Here is a 16,744-nt window from a genome sequence, read left to right as displayed (position 1 = left end):
AGCTTCAGACACACAAGTTACACATATAGTTATGTGTAAAGTTTTTTTCTCTGCTAAAGTGATACTTATTGTTAAAAAGATCATTGCAGTTTTCTGTGTAAGTTTCCTTACCTCTATATATTCAAGTGCTTAAGGCATATGTTCAGTTTCAGAAGTGACTGTGAATGAAAGGGGCTTTAAACCTTCTCCTCAAATTAAAGAGGAACTGAGGGGACTTTGTTAAGCCCTGAGTACTGCCTGCAGTCTTCCAAACAGGCAGCATTCAGCCCAATCATCTTCCACTAACAGTATAGTGTATGCCTGAGATGTAAAACCCAGGACAAAACGAGCCCATAAAACACTTGGTATGGTAGTGAATGAATCAAACTCAAACAGCAAAAAACATTTAGCATATACACAATTTGAGAAACATATGTGTCTTTAATTGTTTTTCAACACAGTTTTATACAATAACATTGAAGGATTATGCAAAAAAGCACATGGGCAATACAACTCAATACAATGTTACAATTTCCATATTGAATAAAGCAACCAACATTTGATATATATTTCACATTTCCATCACATTATGTGCAAGTAGAAGAGCTAGCAACATCAGATGCATCATCAGACTCTTAAAAGCTCTTTAAATGTGTGTTTTCATTAGTTTATAATCACCAGAAAATAAGAATCCTTGTGTTTTGAGCTTTGTCTATCAATATACAGAATGAGTCCTCCACCACCAAGTCTGCCATGTTGCTCTACAATAGCACAGAAATGACAAATAAAACATCGACTCTGGATAGGGCCATTTGCGTTTAAGCGTAGACCACCTTAGTTCCTCTACAAGCTTGGCACATGGGACAAGCTCCAACTCTGCCACCTCACTGCTAGATGCTACTAAGTCCTACATACTGGACCTTTAAAGCCATTTACTATTTCTAATTCAACTACAGCATGAGAGACTGCTTATTTCAGAAAAGAGCACAATTCAAATTGGAAAGAGGTGTGCGGGTACTTTCTAGTGTATACACCACCTCACATGGAAGATCCCTCCGATCAGATCTCCTCTCAATCTTTGTGACTTTAAAGGCCTCATAAGGAGGAATCAGCACTTCTCTCTCGGACTCCCCGAGCTTAGAGTACAGAGACACATCTGCCCCCAGGCATGTGAAAATCTCAAAGCATGACTTGTCTCCAAATCTTTCAGCGCTGGGGTACCAACCCATTGAGCTGGAGGTAAAAGAGCCAAAGCGAACCACCTTGTTGAGAACATTTTGGCTAAAGTAGCTGTTGACTCTGCGGTAGCCAGTGAGACATCTTTCCTCTTCAGGTTTGCGAGCGTTGAGAGTTTGGAGGGCGCCAGTCAGGAAATAGTGAAGAGTGTGATATCTAAATGTGGTCCTGTACTGAGATCTCTGGGTTCGAACTGCATCATTGAAATCAAGATAGACTTTTGGTTTGTCGAGGGTATAAACATAAATAGCCAGGATCTGTTCTTTTCCCAGGGAGGTGGAAGGTCGCTTTCCCTTTTTATGCCATTTTTTGTTGTAGTATTTTTCTGCTTCGCCCCAGGCCAGGGTGAAATTCTTGTCTTTGTTTTTCTCATTGTCCAGGTACTCCTTCTTCACTCTGTACTCCATCTTGTCTTTGCAACCAGTGTACATATCATCAACAGCGTTTAGAGCCAAATCCAGTGGAACTTTTAACCCAGGTTCTGCAGAGGTCTGAAATATCACAAAAATAAAAAATAAGTATCTCACCCACAGGTGCTAGTATTCACACACCCAGCTGATACACTACCTTTGCAATTCCCATGGACACTCCATATGTCATCAGCACTGCTGCCCAGAATGTCCTAACTGCCATCTTCCACCAGCACAGAAACCTGCCCACAAAAATACCAGTAAAAGTACCAGTCGATCAGTTTGTTTGTCATTTTCTGCATACATTGTTCAGTCATCAGCTGTCTTATTTGAATCTGCTAGCTTCATCTAACCTTGCTGATTAATGTTAAATGTAAAAAAAAAAAAAAAAAGATTTAAGACTTTGATTTGATTGAAATGGGCCTTGAAGTGGAATCCTCAACTGAAGATCAAACACTAGGGAAGAAATGAAGACTTTTTTTTCACTTACCACAGTTCAGTTCTTACATGTTGTTGCACTGCTTTGGTGAATAGTGGGTTATCTGCTGAGCTGAGTTCCTGCTGGTCTGTCACCAGCTGCAGGCCATTCCAATCAGGGGCGGGACCTGTGAGGACTGTGCTCAACTCTTTCGTCTTTAATTGTAATGAATTATATGGATCTGTGCATCTGGGAATTATGCAGCTGTACCTTAAACCAAAGCCTAAGACAAGAATTTATGTATGTCTGTAAGCAAATCTTAAATTGCCACAAACATCAAAGTCAGTCTCATGGAAATAATGACTTTGCATGCAGGGTATTTTTTAATTGATTAATAACTTTACTTATTTATTTATTGATTGCTTTCTTTATTTATTTCTTTTTATGTATTTATTTCAGCGAGCCTACTGTATCAGTTTTCTTGACCTCACTGCGTGTAGTTAATGTTTTTAAAGGTGGAAAATGTGGCTATTTTGGTGTCAGCACAAGCATGATTATTTTATATTCATTATTTATATACCTACACTAGTAGGTGGTAATACACATGGTGAAGAGACAACTGAAGGACTTCACATGCTGTACAATACTGAGGTACAAAAGTGTGCTAGATACCTGTAGAGACAGCCTAGGTGTTTACTGTATGATGTGTTCAATCAAACTACCTCTTTGGCCTTCACAAACTGGAAAATTGGCAAAAAGATATTGTTCATTGATGACATTTTCTTTAAAATGCGTGACTGACTTGGCTTTCCAGTCCTGATAGAAAATATTCCAATAAAAAATATAGTTTTAGACTGTGGACAGCCAACTCTGGAACAACAACAATCAAGGAAGGTTTGGGTTTTTCTGTCCTCTACCGGTACCATAAAGTCACAACTAAATATGTCTAATGTCTAATTTTGATGTCAATGATCAAAGAAAAAAGAACTTGTGAGTTATTTGGCAATTATTATGCACAGTATAATAATAAAATACAACAATAATAATAATAATAATAATAATAATAATAATAATATTAAATAAAGTAATAATATAAATAAATTATTTAATGATCAAAATCATAGCTGTTTTCACACAACAGCTTTAAAAACAGAGTCCACAAAGTGCTTTGACAAACAAATCAAAGCAGAAGCAAGATACCTCAAAGGCAATACAACAGTTAAAAGCTAAACAGTAATGCTGAACCAAAGCTTGACAAGTATAAGGTCAAATTTAGACAAGAGAGACAATGCAAAAACAACACACAGACAGATGACAATGAGAAATAAACAATGAAAACAAAAATAAACAATAAAAAGAATAAAAGCGATGAACACCATAAAAATGAGGAGAATAAAAAGACACCATCATATCAAAGCAAGTCTATAAAAATGGGTTTTAAAGAGTGATTTAAAAGGGTCACTGAATTTGCGAGACTTTTCTCCTCAGGCAGGTCGTTCTAAAGCCAAGGTGCCCTGATGGCAAAAGCACTTTCACCTTTAGATTTCAGTCGCCACTCTGGAACTACCAGAAGGAGGATGTACAGCTGCAAGCTGGATCATATGGGGTCAACACTTCCACCATATAGCTTGGGGCAAGACCCAGACATGCTTTAAAAATGATTGGTATAATTATAAAATCAATCCTAAAATGTACAGGGAGCCCTTGAAAAGAAGCCAGGATTGGGGTGATGTGATGTCTTCTATTAAAAACAGTGAGAAGTGTACAACATTTTTTTTATTTTATTTCCTCAAAACTTTCAAAAATATAATTTATGAATTCTCCTGGTAACAAACACAAGATAGTTTCCCACCTTCACCTATCTCTGATCAAACTAACTCTCAGTATCACCAGAATCATCACCACCACCACCAGCAGAGCAATGAACACTTCAGCCACGAAACGCTTCTGCCTTCGTTTAACAAGGACTATAGAAATTAAAATCAACAGTGCGATGCATGCAGTCATGATCCCATAACTTCCAGTGTTCCAGTGATTTAAAACTGCTCCAAAATATGCTTTTATTTGCCTGTCATGCAATTTACAATTCAAATCTCCCCTTGGTATTTTGGTACTCTCGAGCTTGTAGACAACACTGCACCATGGGTCATTTGTCAGGACGTCTGTAACTTTGAAGACCTCGTAGGGAGGAATCAGCACCTGTCCTATTTGGTTTGTGGCAGAGTAATCTGTTATATCAGCACCAAAGCATGAGTAGATCTCAAAACAAGACACACTGCCATTAAGATCAAATGATTGTTTGCTTGAAACTGCCAAGGTGAAAGCACCAAAACGCATGTTTGTGTTGACAACATCCTGGTCAAACCGTTTCCACGTCATGTGATAGGTGGTTCTGCACAATGTCTGATTGCGATGCAGAATTTGAATGGCATCAGTCAGGTAGAAGTAGAAATAGTGGAATTTGAATCCGTGTGTGCTGTAATTGTGTCTCCCTGTTTTCACTGCAAGGTTGAAATCTTGTTGAAGGTCTTTCACCTCAGTGTACATGTACATAACTATAGTGTGCTCTTCTTTCAGGTTCCCGTGCACAGGTCTCTTTGCTCTGCTTTCAGCTGCAGCCCAGGCATTACTGAAGTTTCCATTGAAGTGCCACTCAAACACGCCAAACAGGTCGATCACAGAGGCTGATTCAGACCGGCAACCGTCATACATGTCATCAATGGAATCTGTCGCCATGTCCAGGTGTGAAGCATCAGTCTTAGTTTTCTGCAGTGAAGATAGGAAACAGCTACAGTGAGCAAAATTTACAGAAGGTATGGAATATTTACTGTAAAGTTACTGACAAAAGTAACGGGTAAACTGTGCATGTTTTTGGTGCATGTGAAGAAAAGATCTGTTATCCCACCTCAGCAGGTTTCTGAGGCCACCACAGTAGTAGAAATGGGTCATGGTACAGTAGGAGCGCCACCGCCAACAACACACAAAGGCTCGCCCAGTTTCTCAGTGACTTCAGCTCACACACTGCTCCTTTGCCAAACTTCATATCTGAATGAAAACATAAAACCTCTTGCTTAAAAATGATCTTTAAACCAATGAAAATACTATGTATATTTTCTAACACTTTCAATATCATGAATACAGTGGCACAACCAAGACCGCCCCAATCCCCCCAACCACCCGTCAAAAATAACTGCAGGTTGACATCATTGTCTTTAAGAGGGTGTGGCGTGCTTATTTTTTAAGCTAGTGCGAAGGTAGCGGTGTCTCACTAGACAACCTAAGGCATCCATTGGAAGGAAGCTAAATAACTTTCCCAAGTTAGGCTAAATTTTAGCGAAGGGAACAACAGGCATTGCCACTTTCAATGGAGTACCTTGAACCCTCACCTATGGTCATGAGCTCTGGGTAGTGATCGAAAGAATGAGATTGTGGATACAAGCGGTCGAAATGAGCTTCCTCCGTGGGGTGGCTGGGCTCAGCCTTGGAGAAAGGGTAAGGAGCTCAGACATCCAGAGGGAGCTCGGAGTAGAGCCGCTGCTCCTTTATGTTGAAAGGCCTCAGTTGAGGTGGTTCTGGCACCTTATTAGGATCTCTCCTGGGTGCCTCCCATTAGAGGTGTTCGACGCACATCCCACTGGATAAGCAGATGGAAATGGATGGATGGATACCTTGAACTCTGACCTCTAGATATCTGAATGATAATAGGTTTTATGGGTACCCACAAGTCTCCCCTAAACTTGAGAGGGCTTCTTCCCTGTAACACCTCGTATCCACTGTATGTGTACAGAGACAAGGCAACCGGAAGTCCATTCATTCCTATGGGAATCTCCGTGATTTACAATGTCCCTGCGAAACTCCTCCCCTCCATAATATTTCGGTCCAGAATTTGCCTCAAGTACATTCAAAAAATTGAACTTTTGCTGTGGATTTCAGAGAGACTGTATGACAGTGTGCTAGCTTAGCTAACAGGGCTGCTAACTGGCTAACAGGCTATTTCCTTTAATTCAGTTGCCTGTTGATCGTCAAGTGAGTTTGTGTGATTAAAAAGAAATTGTTTTTCAAGTTTTAACACATTGGGAATCTGAGTAATGTTATTATGTTAAAATATGGTCATACATTAGGGTCCACGTCATTGGTCCGACAGCCCATTGGTCCGACAGCCCATTAGTCCAACGATCCGCAGTGCTGAACGGCTCCCGGTGGGCGTATTTCTGCCTTGATGGTGTGCCGCGACTGGCTCTGGGTCAGCTGGGAAAGGCTTGAGGCGGAGCAGGCTCATGGCTTATATGTTTGTCACTTTCTTTTTCATTTTAACCCACACCATGATCTTTTCCTGACCCTAACCAAGTAGTTTTTGTGCCTAAACCTAACCAGACCTTAACCACAGGACATCATGATGATTTCGGAACAACAGGACATCAGAACAATGGGTTTAATATGGTCGGAACAATGGGCTGTTGGACCAATGGGCAGTTCCCACGCATTATATACAGTCAGATCGTCATTATGACTCGTTCAGATGTTCATATGTCTTTTGGATTAAATATTTCACAAAACATGCCACATACCTGGCAGATCCTATTTTTGTCCCGGTAATGTTCCAAGTGTGTATTCCAGACTACTGGATCATGAAAAATCATGGAAAATTAACTTCTCTCCCATGGCTACAGGTAGTTCTTTCAGGTATCTAACCATTTGTTATTACAACCTCCTCCACCTTAGTCATTTTAGCTGTTATCAGAAACTTGACCCTGCCCTCTAGCGCCATCTATTGGCTGTATTTATGCCAACATAAAGGACACATGGAAGTATGAGGACAGTGACATTCAATCTATTTTCATATGTGAAGATATAAATTAACCATACTGTACAATCAGTGTACTACCTTCAAATTAACGCTGTATATTTATATTTTCAAGGAAAACCCACCTATTTGAAAGATTTGAAAACAATGAATATCCTACAGGATTACTGTGGAACTCAAAATATAAACTGTACTGGTATGGATCTATGCATCATCAAATAATAATAAGTAATATTACCAGGAAATAAGCAACCAAGGTATTTCAGTATGTGATTCCTTAACTCTTCATATTGACACATCTTTTGCAGCTAGCCTATATACTTCAACAGCATAATCGAATTCCTGAATTTCAGTTACGAGTTTTAATTTTCAGTGACCCCATCTAGCCACCTCTATGAGAAACTGCATTAATATGCATCAGACTTCAAATTATTATTGTATTTGCAGGTGCAGTGACTGATTCAGTTTTTATGCTGAAATCTGCAAGTAAAATAGTACCAGCCTAGTGCCTGACATACAAGACAAGCATTAAACCATAATCAGAGCCCACACAATATTTGCTCACAGACTGATCCATCAATAACCATCCTCATATTCTCCACCAACAGCTTATGACGTCTGCATGTTATTGGCTTACCTTTTCCCCGCCAAGTGCTTCCATCAGCAGCATGGTATTCCTTTATGAGTGTGCAGGTGCTTTGTTGTTTGCCAGCAAAGAAGTTCCGGCTGACAGGATTTACAGGTAGGACGGCACAGACATTCTTCTGCACCTTTGCTTTCAGGAAGTGGAGCTAATATGGATCTTATCTATGCATGTGTAAATGTGACCTTTGCCCCCTACTGACTCTTTCATTTCACTGCTTACACTGGCAGAGGGAGGTTCCATGTGTGGTAACACTGGTAAATCCTGTTTGGCGGCTTGCTCAGGTTAAAACAAACAAAGGTGTGTCATGTGGTTGCAAAACACGAAAAGCACAATGTAAAGCTGAAGACATTTTTCATTCTGGAAAAGGCTAATGACAGCTCGTCTTCTCACATAAAAGACAAAAACATCAACATAGTGCTGTTCAGGATGTGGTGAGTTAAAAAAGTAGCATATTTTTAATATATATGTATAAATTGAATATAAATTTTGTAGAGTGGAGTGAAGAGTAGATAGTTAAGCACCAAATAACTTGTGCCACATCTTTGTTTGTATTTAACAGTGTATACAGTAGAGCAATGGATTTTACAGGGACAGTCACAATCCTTTCAAAGTAGGCAGCGCTGATTAAATCTAAATCAAGATTTTGTTACTGTACTGCCTATTTTTCTACCTGTCTTCAGAAACATATTTTAGCTATCTATTAAACTGTAAGTTAAGATTGTTTGTTTCCAGTCAGCTGTCATATTGTTTCCTGTGGGAAATGGCCAATCTCGCATTACATAACTCGCCAGTGGGAGTGTTTATTGGTCCAGTGTGTTGCAGGGCATTCTGGTAGTTGTAGATTTTTCTACCTCTTGAGCTTTTCCTCTGTTTCTCTGCTCATGTGGCACCAATATCAAAAGTACTTGCATCTTTCTCCTGCATAGACAGCCCAGTTTTATGAAAAGACCACCTGTACAGGGGTGAAGTACTTCTTTGAGTGAATTGAACTTAAATTATTTGATATATTTTGATAAAATGCAATATTCTACAAAGGGCTGTCAAGCGATTAAAAAAGAATTAACCTAATTAATTACATGCTCTGTGATTAATTCATCTGAATAAATAGCATACATAAATTTTTGCTGTTGAAGTATTGAAAAAAATTCAGTTCAAATGAATTTTGGCAGATGTGTCGCAGTAAAGCTGCTGGATTTTGGACACAATTGTCCTCCTGTCCTCTACCACCAAAACTGGTTTGCAGTCCATTTTGCAAGGAAGTTAGTCGGTCAGTCACAGATAGACTTACTCAGTTTGCATCTGAACACCTCATCGAGTGTGACTTGATGATAGTATGAAAATTCCTGCAGGAACTGCAGAGAATGGTGCTCCTATCAACAGTTCCATCTGGGTTGTTTTTCAATGTAAATGCACCATTCATGTGGCCAAGCAGCTTCATCTCGTCTGCCTCCATCATGTGACAAAGCCACTGTGGCCTTCAATGACACACCGGGTCAAAGATCACAAATCAATGTTAATTTTTTAATGCCTTGTATTTTTCTGTGATTAATTAATCAAAATTAATGTTGTTTTTACAGCCCTAATTCTACAGTATGGCACTCAGTTCCAGTACTTATTAGGCAACGCAGGTTTTTATTCATCTCTTGCAAACAGGAGAGTCAAAATCCTGCAAAATTCCAGCATCTCAGGGTGCCTCATCATTTTCATTCATTTTATTGAGTCCTTCCTATTTGTGAGCTCTTAGTGATAAAATGTGGAGTCTGCAAAAAGTGAGGCCCACATACACTCACACTGTAGTGTTAATTCACTCACCAGTTTACAGCTATCCTTGCCATCACACACCTATGGTGTCTGACCTCTGCAACTCAATATATTATTGCCATTATCCAGGCCTTGTAGCGGCATGAGAGACAATATGAAAAACATTTCATAGGGAACCATTGTGCAGCATTAATCAACAGCTTTCCTCCGTTTCAGAAGCACTATGCCTTCCTGGGAGAGCCAAGCATGTCAGAGAAAAACTTTATTTGTGTGTGCCGTAACATCCCTTGGTCTTTTGGTGGGACTGCTGATATTTGTTGTCACATATGTGACACTCGGCTGGCAGGATGTCATTGAAGAGGTATTTAACATTTACAGTATTATTTAACACTTCATATTTGACATGAAATAAAATCATTTCCCAGTTATCAGTCATACTTTTGTCATTTTAAGCATGCACTATTAAAACAACTCCAAAGTTTTTAAAACTCTAGTGTTTTTAAGGGTTGTGCTAAAGAAGTTCTGGCCTAATACTGTTCATTTAGTCTGTATTTCCATCTACTGGATAAATACTGAACAACACTTTTCTCCTCATTTCAACATTGTATCCAGGATGTGTCCTATGACCTGAATGACGACTGCAGATCCAAAGTCAGAGTTGTGACTGATGCAGCCATAATGCAGACCTGGGACGCCAGAACAAACTTCAGTCAAGCGTGGAGCAACGCAGAGCAGAAAGCCAGAGAGCCCGCACACAAGTACATGGAGAAAGATCATTCCATAGCCATATACATGTACACAGATATTATGCTGCAACCTGCCAAGACTGAGGACAGACGTGGAAAACGACCAAAGGAGATATTTAAGCCACGCTCCCTTTATTTTTCCCTGAGTGAAGCCGTTCAGATTCTGAGGCACAGTCAGGTGACATGTCTCAGCACAAGTTACAGAACAGAGACCCTTCTACATCTGAACATCTCTGACAAACTGATTCGCTTCAGCACCTTCATGTTAGGATCTGACGGGGGGAACTTTACAAGGAACGCTTCGTGTTTTGAAGTACACACGTGTTTTGGTGCTAATGTAACGCATTACTCAGCCTTGAAACTAAACAGTCAGGTGCTGATTCCTCCCTACGAGGTGTTCAAAGTCACAGACACAGAGACGGACACACAGAGGTGTAAAGTGGTCTACAGACTGAAGAGCAACCTGAACTGTGTTTATGATAGAGAGAGTAATATGCTGCACCCAATATCTGCATTACCAGTGGAGGGATTCTGGCTCATTTTTGTCATCACTTGTATGATTATTGTATCTCTTTTGCTACCCTTTGTCATTGTGAAGGTGTTAGACAACCACAAGAAAACTGCTGTTTACAGTGCCCCATCATTGCATAGCAGCACTTACTACCCTGATGGAGCTGTCATTTAAAGGGCCAGGTTTGATTTTTTAATAAAGATGGTAAATAAAGATGGCGGCATTCACACTGTGGCCCAGAGTAGGCTGTTTTAAAACCTAAGAAAAAGGAAAATATGGTTAAAGTATTCATCACACCTGACATATGGCATACTTACAATGCTCACATTTAGGGAGTTTTCATAACTTCACGAAGCAATATTTATAAATGGCGTTGGTCTACATTTTAGACTTACTTGCCATGTTGCAATAAAGTGCTCTGTTAGGTTGGGTGTGGTCTAACAAGTACAATGGCTAAAATAAAGGACCAAATATGTATGATTTACACTGTGATCATAATAGAAAATAATGTGTATGGAGCCCTGGAGAGGAAAGGTGTCATAAAAGAATATTAGACAAGTCAAAACATATCTGAATATGGCAAAAAACAATACTGTTAATGAGGTTTATTTTCCCTTTACCACCATTCAATTGATAAAATCGTTAAAAATGTAATTTATGTTGTTTTACTTTATGTTTTCTTCTCCTTTTTTTATTTGTCTAATAATCTTTGACTGCATTTTGTCAATTTTGGGGGCTTCATAAAAATGTGATATGACCAGTGAGACATTACAACCACAGTTTTATTTAAATAAGCACGTTAGGCCATCAGGTAAAAAACAGCATAGAGGTTAATGAGGGGTTCCAAAAGGACCTGAAATGTTTTGCTGACCTCTCCCATAATGGTGTTTTTTCTTCCTTTGACCGGTTTGGTTAAAAAGCATGACATCCCAAGGACGCATTATTTTAGATACCTACAAGTTGGAGACCTTACTCGGAAGCACATTACCTCCCTCCCAGCAGCTCCGTGCAGGGGTTGGATGGATGACTTAGCCTCAGCTATTTCAAAGCTGTATAACATGATTCAGAATATCTCTAGCTCTCTCTTAACCATCTGAAGGGTGCTTGCCAAGAAGACCTGGCAATCTAAAAGTGAGAGAATACATAAGTCACCAGTTTGTGTGAAGCATATACTCCAAAGTGTTCCATCATATACAGTTGCAATCAAAATTATTCAACCCCCATTGCATATTAGGCTTATTGGCAAAATATACAATTTCTCAGCTGTTTGCAATAAACAAATTACACAAGAACTGTTTAAGTAGTTCAATGAAACTAATATTACAAGGGTTTTGATCCAAATTCAACACAAAATGCTACTTTTAATGACTACTGCAGTCTCAAAATTATTCAACCCCTTCATGACGAGCATCAGTACTTAGTAGAACACCCTTTTGCTGTTATGACCTGCTGCAAACGTGATGCATAGCCAGACACCAGCTTCAGACAGCGTTCCTGAGGAATCTTAGCCCATTCCTCATGGGCAATGGCCTCCAGTTCAGTAATATTCTTGGGTGTGCGTTTTGCAGCCACCTTCTTCAAATCCCACCAGAGATTTTCTATGGGGTTCAAGTCAGGTGACTGTGACGGCCACTCTAGAATCTTCCATTTCTTCTTCTGAAACCAAGCCTTGGTGGACTTTGAGGTATGCTTTGGATCATTATCCTGTTGGAAGGTCCAATGACGCCCAAGCTTCAGCTTCCTCACAGACGGCACGACGTTTTTACCTAAGATTTCCTGATACTTGACTGAATCCATCGTGCCCTCCACACGCTGCAGGTTTCCAGTGCCAGAGGCAGCAAAGCAGCCCCAGAGCATCACTGAGCCACCGCCATGCTTCACTGTAGGCAGGGTGTTCTTTTCAGCATATGCTTCATTCTTCTTCGTCCAGACATACCGCTGTTCTATAGGCCCGAAAAGTTCCAGTTTTGTTTCATCACTCCACAGAACAGAATTCCAAAACTTCTGTGGCTTATTTATATGGTTTTTTCTTGTGCTTTTGGGTCAGTAGTGGTGTACGTCTTGGAGTCCGGGCATGGAGCCCTTCAGTGTTTAGTATGCGCCTTATTGTGCAAACTGAAACCTCAGTGCCTGCTGCCACCAAGTCTTGCTGCAGGTGTTTTGCAGTCACTCGAGGGTTTTTGAACACTTGCCTCCTCAGGAATCTGGTGGCAGCCGCTGATAGTTTCCTCTTTCTGCCACGTCCAGGTAGTGTAGCCACTGTTCCTTTAACTTTGAACTTGCGAACTATGCTTCCAACTGTATCTCTTGGAACATTCAGAGCTTTTGCTATCATTTTGTATCCTTTTCCTTGTTTGTGCAAGGCAATGATTTCTTCTCTGAACTTTTTGGACAATTCTTTTGACTTAGCCATATTTCTAACATGCAATCAAACGTCACTCTCAACAAACCCCTAGCCAGTTGAGGTATTTATGTGTTCTATCTCAAGTACAACTGAACTAATGAAGCCCTTGATTAGTTGCACCAGGTGTGCTTGAGACAGGGGGTTGAATAATTTTGAGACTGCAGTAGTGATTAAAAGTAGCATTTTGTGTTGAATTTGGATAAAAACCATGGTGATATTAGTTTTATTAAACTATTTCAACTGTTCTTGTCTACTTTGTTTATTGCAAACAGCTGAAAAATTGTACATTTTGCCAATAAGCCTAATATGCAATGGGGGTTGAATAATTTTGATTGCAACTGTACAACTCTGCAGAAGCAGACTCTCCAGACTGTACCCTGAGCTACACTATACAACATGTTTTTCTCCTGTCATTCGATTGCCCCATTTTGGTCATCGATATTTGAAACTCTTTCACAGAGGTACAGTCGTAATATGTCACCGAACCCTGTAACGGCTGTGTTTGGTTTAGCTCCAGAAGGCTTGACCCCTTCAAGCACCCATTCAAACTTCATGGCTTTTGCGTCCCCTCTGGCCCATCGACTAATTCTCCTGAAGTGGAAGGACAGGGCTCCACCTTCACATGCCCGTTGGGTCAGAGAGGTGACAACACACCTAAAGCTAGAAGAGCTGAGATATCACAGTCAGGGCTCTATGAAAAAATATTACAAGGCATGGCAGCCCTTCCTTGACTACTTTAACAACCTTCAATGTGCCAGGTTGACTGAATAAGGCCCTCAACCCCACCCCCCCCCCATCCCCTTGAATTACTTTATATTCAGTTATCTACTTATTTATTTATCCAAATTCTTATTTAATTTATTTCAGTCAATTTTCTCTTATTCATTTTACTGTTTTATTGATCTTATCATTGATTTGTTTTTAGTTATTTATGTCTTACCTTACCTCACCTACTTGTTCTTTTTATAACTGTTTGCCCATGTGCTATGTTACTTTTGTACAGATTACCTGAAAAATGCAATAAAAACAGTTAAAATATGATAAAGGTAAATGAAATGTCATTTCACTGCCATGAAGTTTACAGTATACTGTACTTCAAAAGACACTGCCACAGGAAAGGTTCTGCAAGCAGAAGACATTTAGAAAAATGTCCTTAGTAATACAAAATATATATTTGAGGTACTTGTATTTATTCTCAATTACTGACATTTACAAGCATCAGTTGATGTAATGCTGTCAAGTCAAATTGGCAAAATAATCTAATCGAGAATGGGCTGGTCGGTGTGTGTGATTCCCAGGTATTCATAGGTGTTGGACGTTACTTCATGGGTCAGAGCTTCTAGTCATGCAGTGCTGGACCTAGGTCACTGCGCCCTAGGCACCCTTGTTACTGTCTACAGTGGTGGAGCTTCCTATAGGTGACATAGGCAGCCACCTAGGGCCCCACCCAAAGGTAGGAAACAGACTGCACCAAGCTTGTCACAAGAGACAACTCATGACATCAGAAGCAGCACATTAACCCAGGTAATGATGGAAGCAACAGGCCTTTTTCACCGCAGACACTCTGACATGTTACTGTGGACGTCACTTGTGTATTTTCCCTAGTATTTCCCCTCTCCATTCGTTCTCTCTGTTCCCCTTTTTTGTTCTTTCTCTGTTCTGTTTTGTCTGTGTGCTGGCATGTGCTTGGCTCCCAGCTCTGCTCATCACTCACCTGTCTGCTATCAGCTTAGGTGCAGGACATCCTAAGCTCTCCAACCACTCTTCGCCAGACTGCTGTTAAACCTTTGTGGTAGCCACGCATCAAGGCTGATTCTGGGTGCGTTCCAAATTGCATAATTTTTCTTTGTACTTCTAGTAGATACTACAGCTGCCCTTAAAAAGTATGTACTGTTGCATGCAGTATGCACACAATTGCGATATACCACTTACTCATAACATTACTCCCTGAACTTTTAACCTCTTGCTTTTATATCCGTTACCTTAGAGATAAAACAAACATCGCTCACGGGTTCACCAGAGACGGACATCAACCCAGAAAGCTCTGCTGTTTAATCTACAGTTGTCTGTCATTGTTATCTTTATAGTTATGACCTTTTATTGTTTGTAATATTTATCATTATTTTGCTCAATTAAATAATTAATATTCATATTATTGCTATTTGACTGGTCATTAGTTACTTAAATGCTCTGTCATCTGTCATTGCGACTTCTCACAGCCGTCAAACAGCTGTCAATGAGCGGTCAAGCTGTCATCTGTTTGCAGCTCAGTCAACGTGACGTATCGTCTGCTGCACAGAGGATTGTGGGTCAGAATGGCCAGAAAAGCATTCTGGCTTTCATACTGCAAAATTGGACTGTATGTAGAAGAACCTCCTGATATTTTTGACATACTATGTATTGGAACATACTAAGTCTTTTTCTGACATGCTACATAGTATGGTGGTACAGTATGGGTATTGGAACGTACAGTCAGTTTATTCCTAGTGTTTTGCTATCTTGTGTTACTAACCTGTGTTTTCCTGTGCTTCAGGATCACCACCTGTCTGCCAGCTACACATGCTCTCTACGCTTCCACTTCATCACCTCATGCCAGCATCATTTCAGCCATCTCCATTACTTCCCGCGAACCACCGGACTCCCATTCTTCATCATTAGTCACATATCCTCATCTTTTGTGCCGATACAAGCTCTTGTAACCACTCCACTGGTTACACGTGTGTAAATAGCGACCCCCTCTCCTACACTCTCCACTGTTTTCTATACACACAGGCACACTCACAAACAGGACAGCACTAACAACCAACAAAGCGAGCCATGGCATTAGGTGAAGCTGCATATCAGCTCTTAACAGCCACTGCAGTTTAGCCAAAGCCGGTACAATGTAGGTATTGTATCTACAGGGCTACAGAATGGTGTCAGCTGTCAGAGGGCTCAGTAGATTTTTGACAATGTAGGCTGATACCCACAAAACATCATATAGCATGGGTTTCCCTGAGAATTCTCCTCCAACTTTTGACATATTTTACTGTGGAATGTAAGTTGACAAGTTAATCTCTGTCCCAATAATGTCACACATTCTTCTTTAATATTTCACAATCACTTGTTGATGTAGCACAGCATGACTCCTTCAAAATGTCAACAAGCTTTTTGAAGGACTGAAGAGGTCAAAGTATTTCAGCTACTTCAGCGCCCCAGCTATGAACAGAGGAACGTTTATCTTCCTGATTATGTTGTTTTAGTTACTGGACGGTGACTCACACATACTGTACATCATATATTATATAAGGGCCAGGCTTAAAATATGCTGTTAGGCAGGATTTTGTAGCACCACTCAGACAAGATTCTTACGGGCTGCTGTGCACGTATGAGATGAACGCAGGACTGGCATTTCAGCCATGAAACAAAATGTTACTGTATGTGACAAAAGTTCATGTTGTCGTGTGCACCACTTTTTACCAGAAAGATTTAATTTCCCTGCACAGGTTGACTACAGAAGAAAATTTCAGCTGCTCCATAACTGGTGTAAAATAAATAAATAAAAAGTGACAAAACAGATTAAAAAAACAGAACAGACAAAATTCACCATGTGTGTGATGAAATTACACAAGCAAGTTTACAAGAATTTGAAATCCCTATAATTTAAAACCAGTTTTATTTCCTCCTTCCTGCCTGTGCCAATTTTTGTCTCCCTTCTCCCCTCAGGTGTTTGCACTTGCCACTTGAGGTCTCGTTACACCTGGTTCACTGCCAGTAATCTCTCTGTGCATTGTGTTTCTGTTTGTGGCAACCCGGTTTTGACATTTGTAGACAGCACTCACTTTCTGTG

General features: G+C 40.2%; 3 protein-coding genes across 3 annotated transcripts; 1 reads left to right on the top strand and 2 right to left on the bottom strand.

Moving 5' to 3' along the window:
- Positions 1-367: 367 nt before the first annotated feature.
- Positions 368-2,257, bottom strand: LOC117255776 (NAD(P)(+)--arginine ADP-ribosyltransferase 1-like). Its single transcript, XM_033624955.2, has 3 exons — positions 2,116-2,257; positions 1,783-1,867; positions 368-1,706 (listed from the first exon to the last, which is right to left on the bottom strand). The coding sequence occupies exons 2-3, from the start codon at positions 1,846-1,848 to the stop codon at positions 954-956; spliced, it is 819 nt and encodes a 272-aa protein (XP_033480846.2). The 5' UTR covers positions 1,849-1,867; positions 2,116-2,257; the 3' UTR covers positions 368-953.
- Positions 2,258-3,131: 874 nt separating this feature from the next.
- Positions 3,132-7,658, bottom strand: LOC117255748 (ecto-ADP-ribosyltransferase 4-like). The gene is made up of 3 exons (XM_033624910.2): positions 7,485-7,658; positions 4,949-5,088; positions 3,132-4,809 (listed from the first exon to the last, which is right to left on the bottom strand). The coding sequence occupies exons 2-3, from the start codon at positions 5,084-5,086 to the stop codon at positions 3,898-3,900; spliced, it is 1,050 nt and encodes a 349-aa protein (XP_033480801.1). The 5' UTR covers positions 5,087-5,088; positions 7,485-7,658; the 3' UTR covers positions 3,132-3,897.
- On the top strand, positions 7,591-15,614 carry LOC117255762 (uncharacterized). Its single transcript, XM_033624933.2, has 4 exons — positions 7,591-7,924; positions 9,474-9,615; positions 9,867-10,012; positions 15,449-15,614. The coding sequence occupies exons 1-4, from the start codon at positions 7,920-7,922 to the stop codon at positions 15,612-15,614; spliced, it is 459 nt and encodes a 152-aa protein (XP_033480824.2). The 5' UTR covers positions 7,591-7,919.
- The last annotated feature ends 1,130 nt before the right edge of the window (positions 15,615-16,744 follow it).

The sequence above is a fragment of the Epinephelus lanceolatus genome, chromosome 3 (assembly GCF_041903045.1).
Source record: "Epinephelus lanceolatus isolate andai-2023 chromosome 3, ASM4190304v1, whole genome shotgun sequence".
Taxonomy (NCBI): domain Eukaryota; kingdom Metazoa; phylum Chordata; class Actinopteri; order Perciformes; family Serranidae; genus Epinephelus; species Epinephelus lanceolatus.
This window is presented reverse-complemented; position numbering and strand designations above follow the sequence as displayed.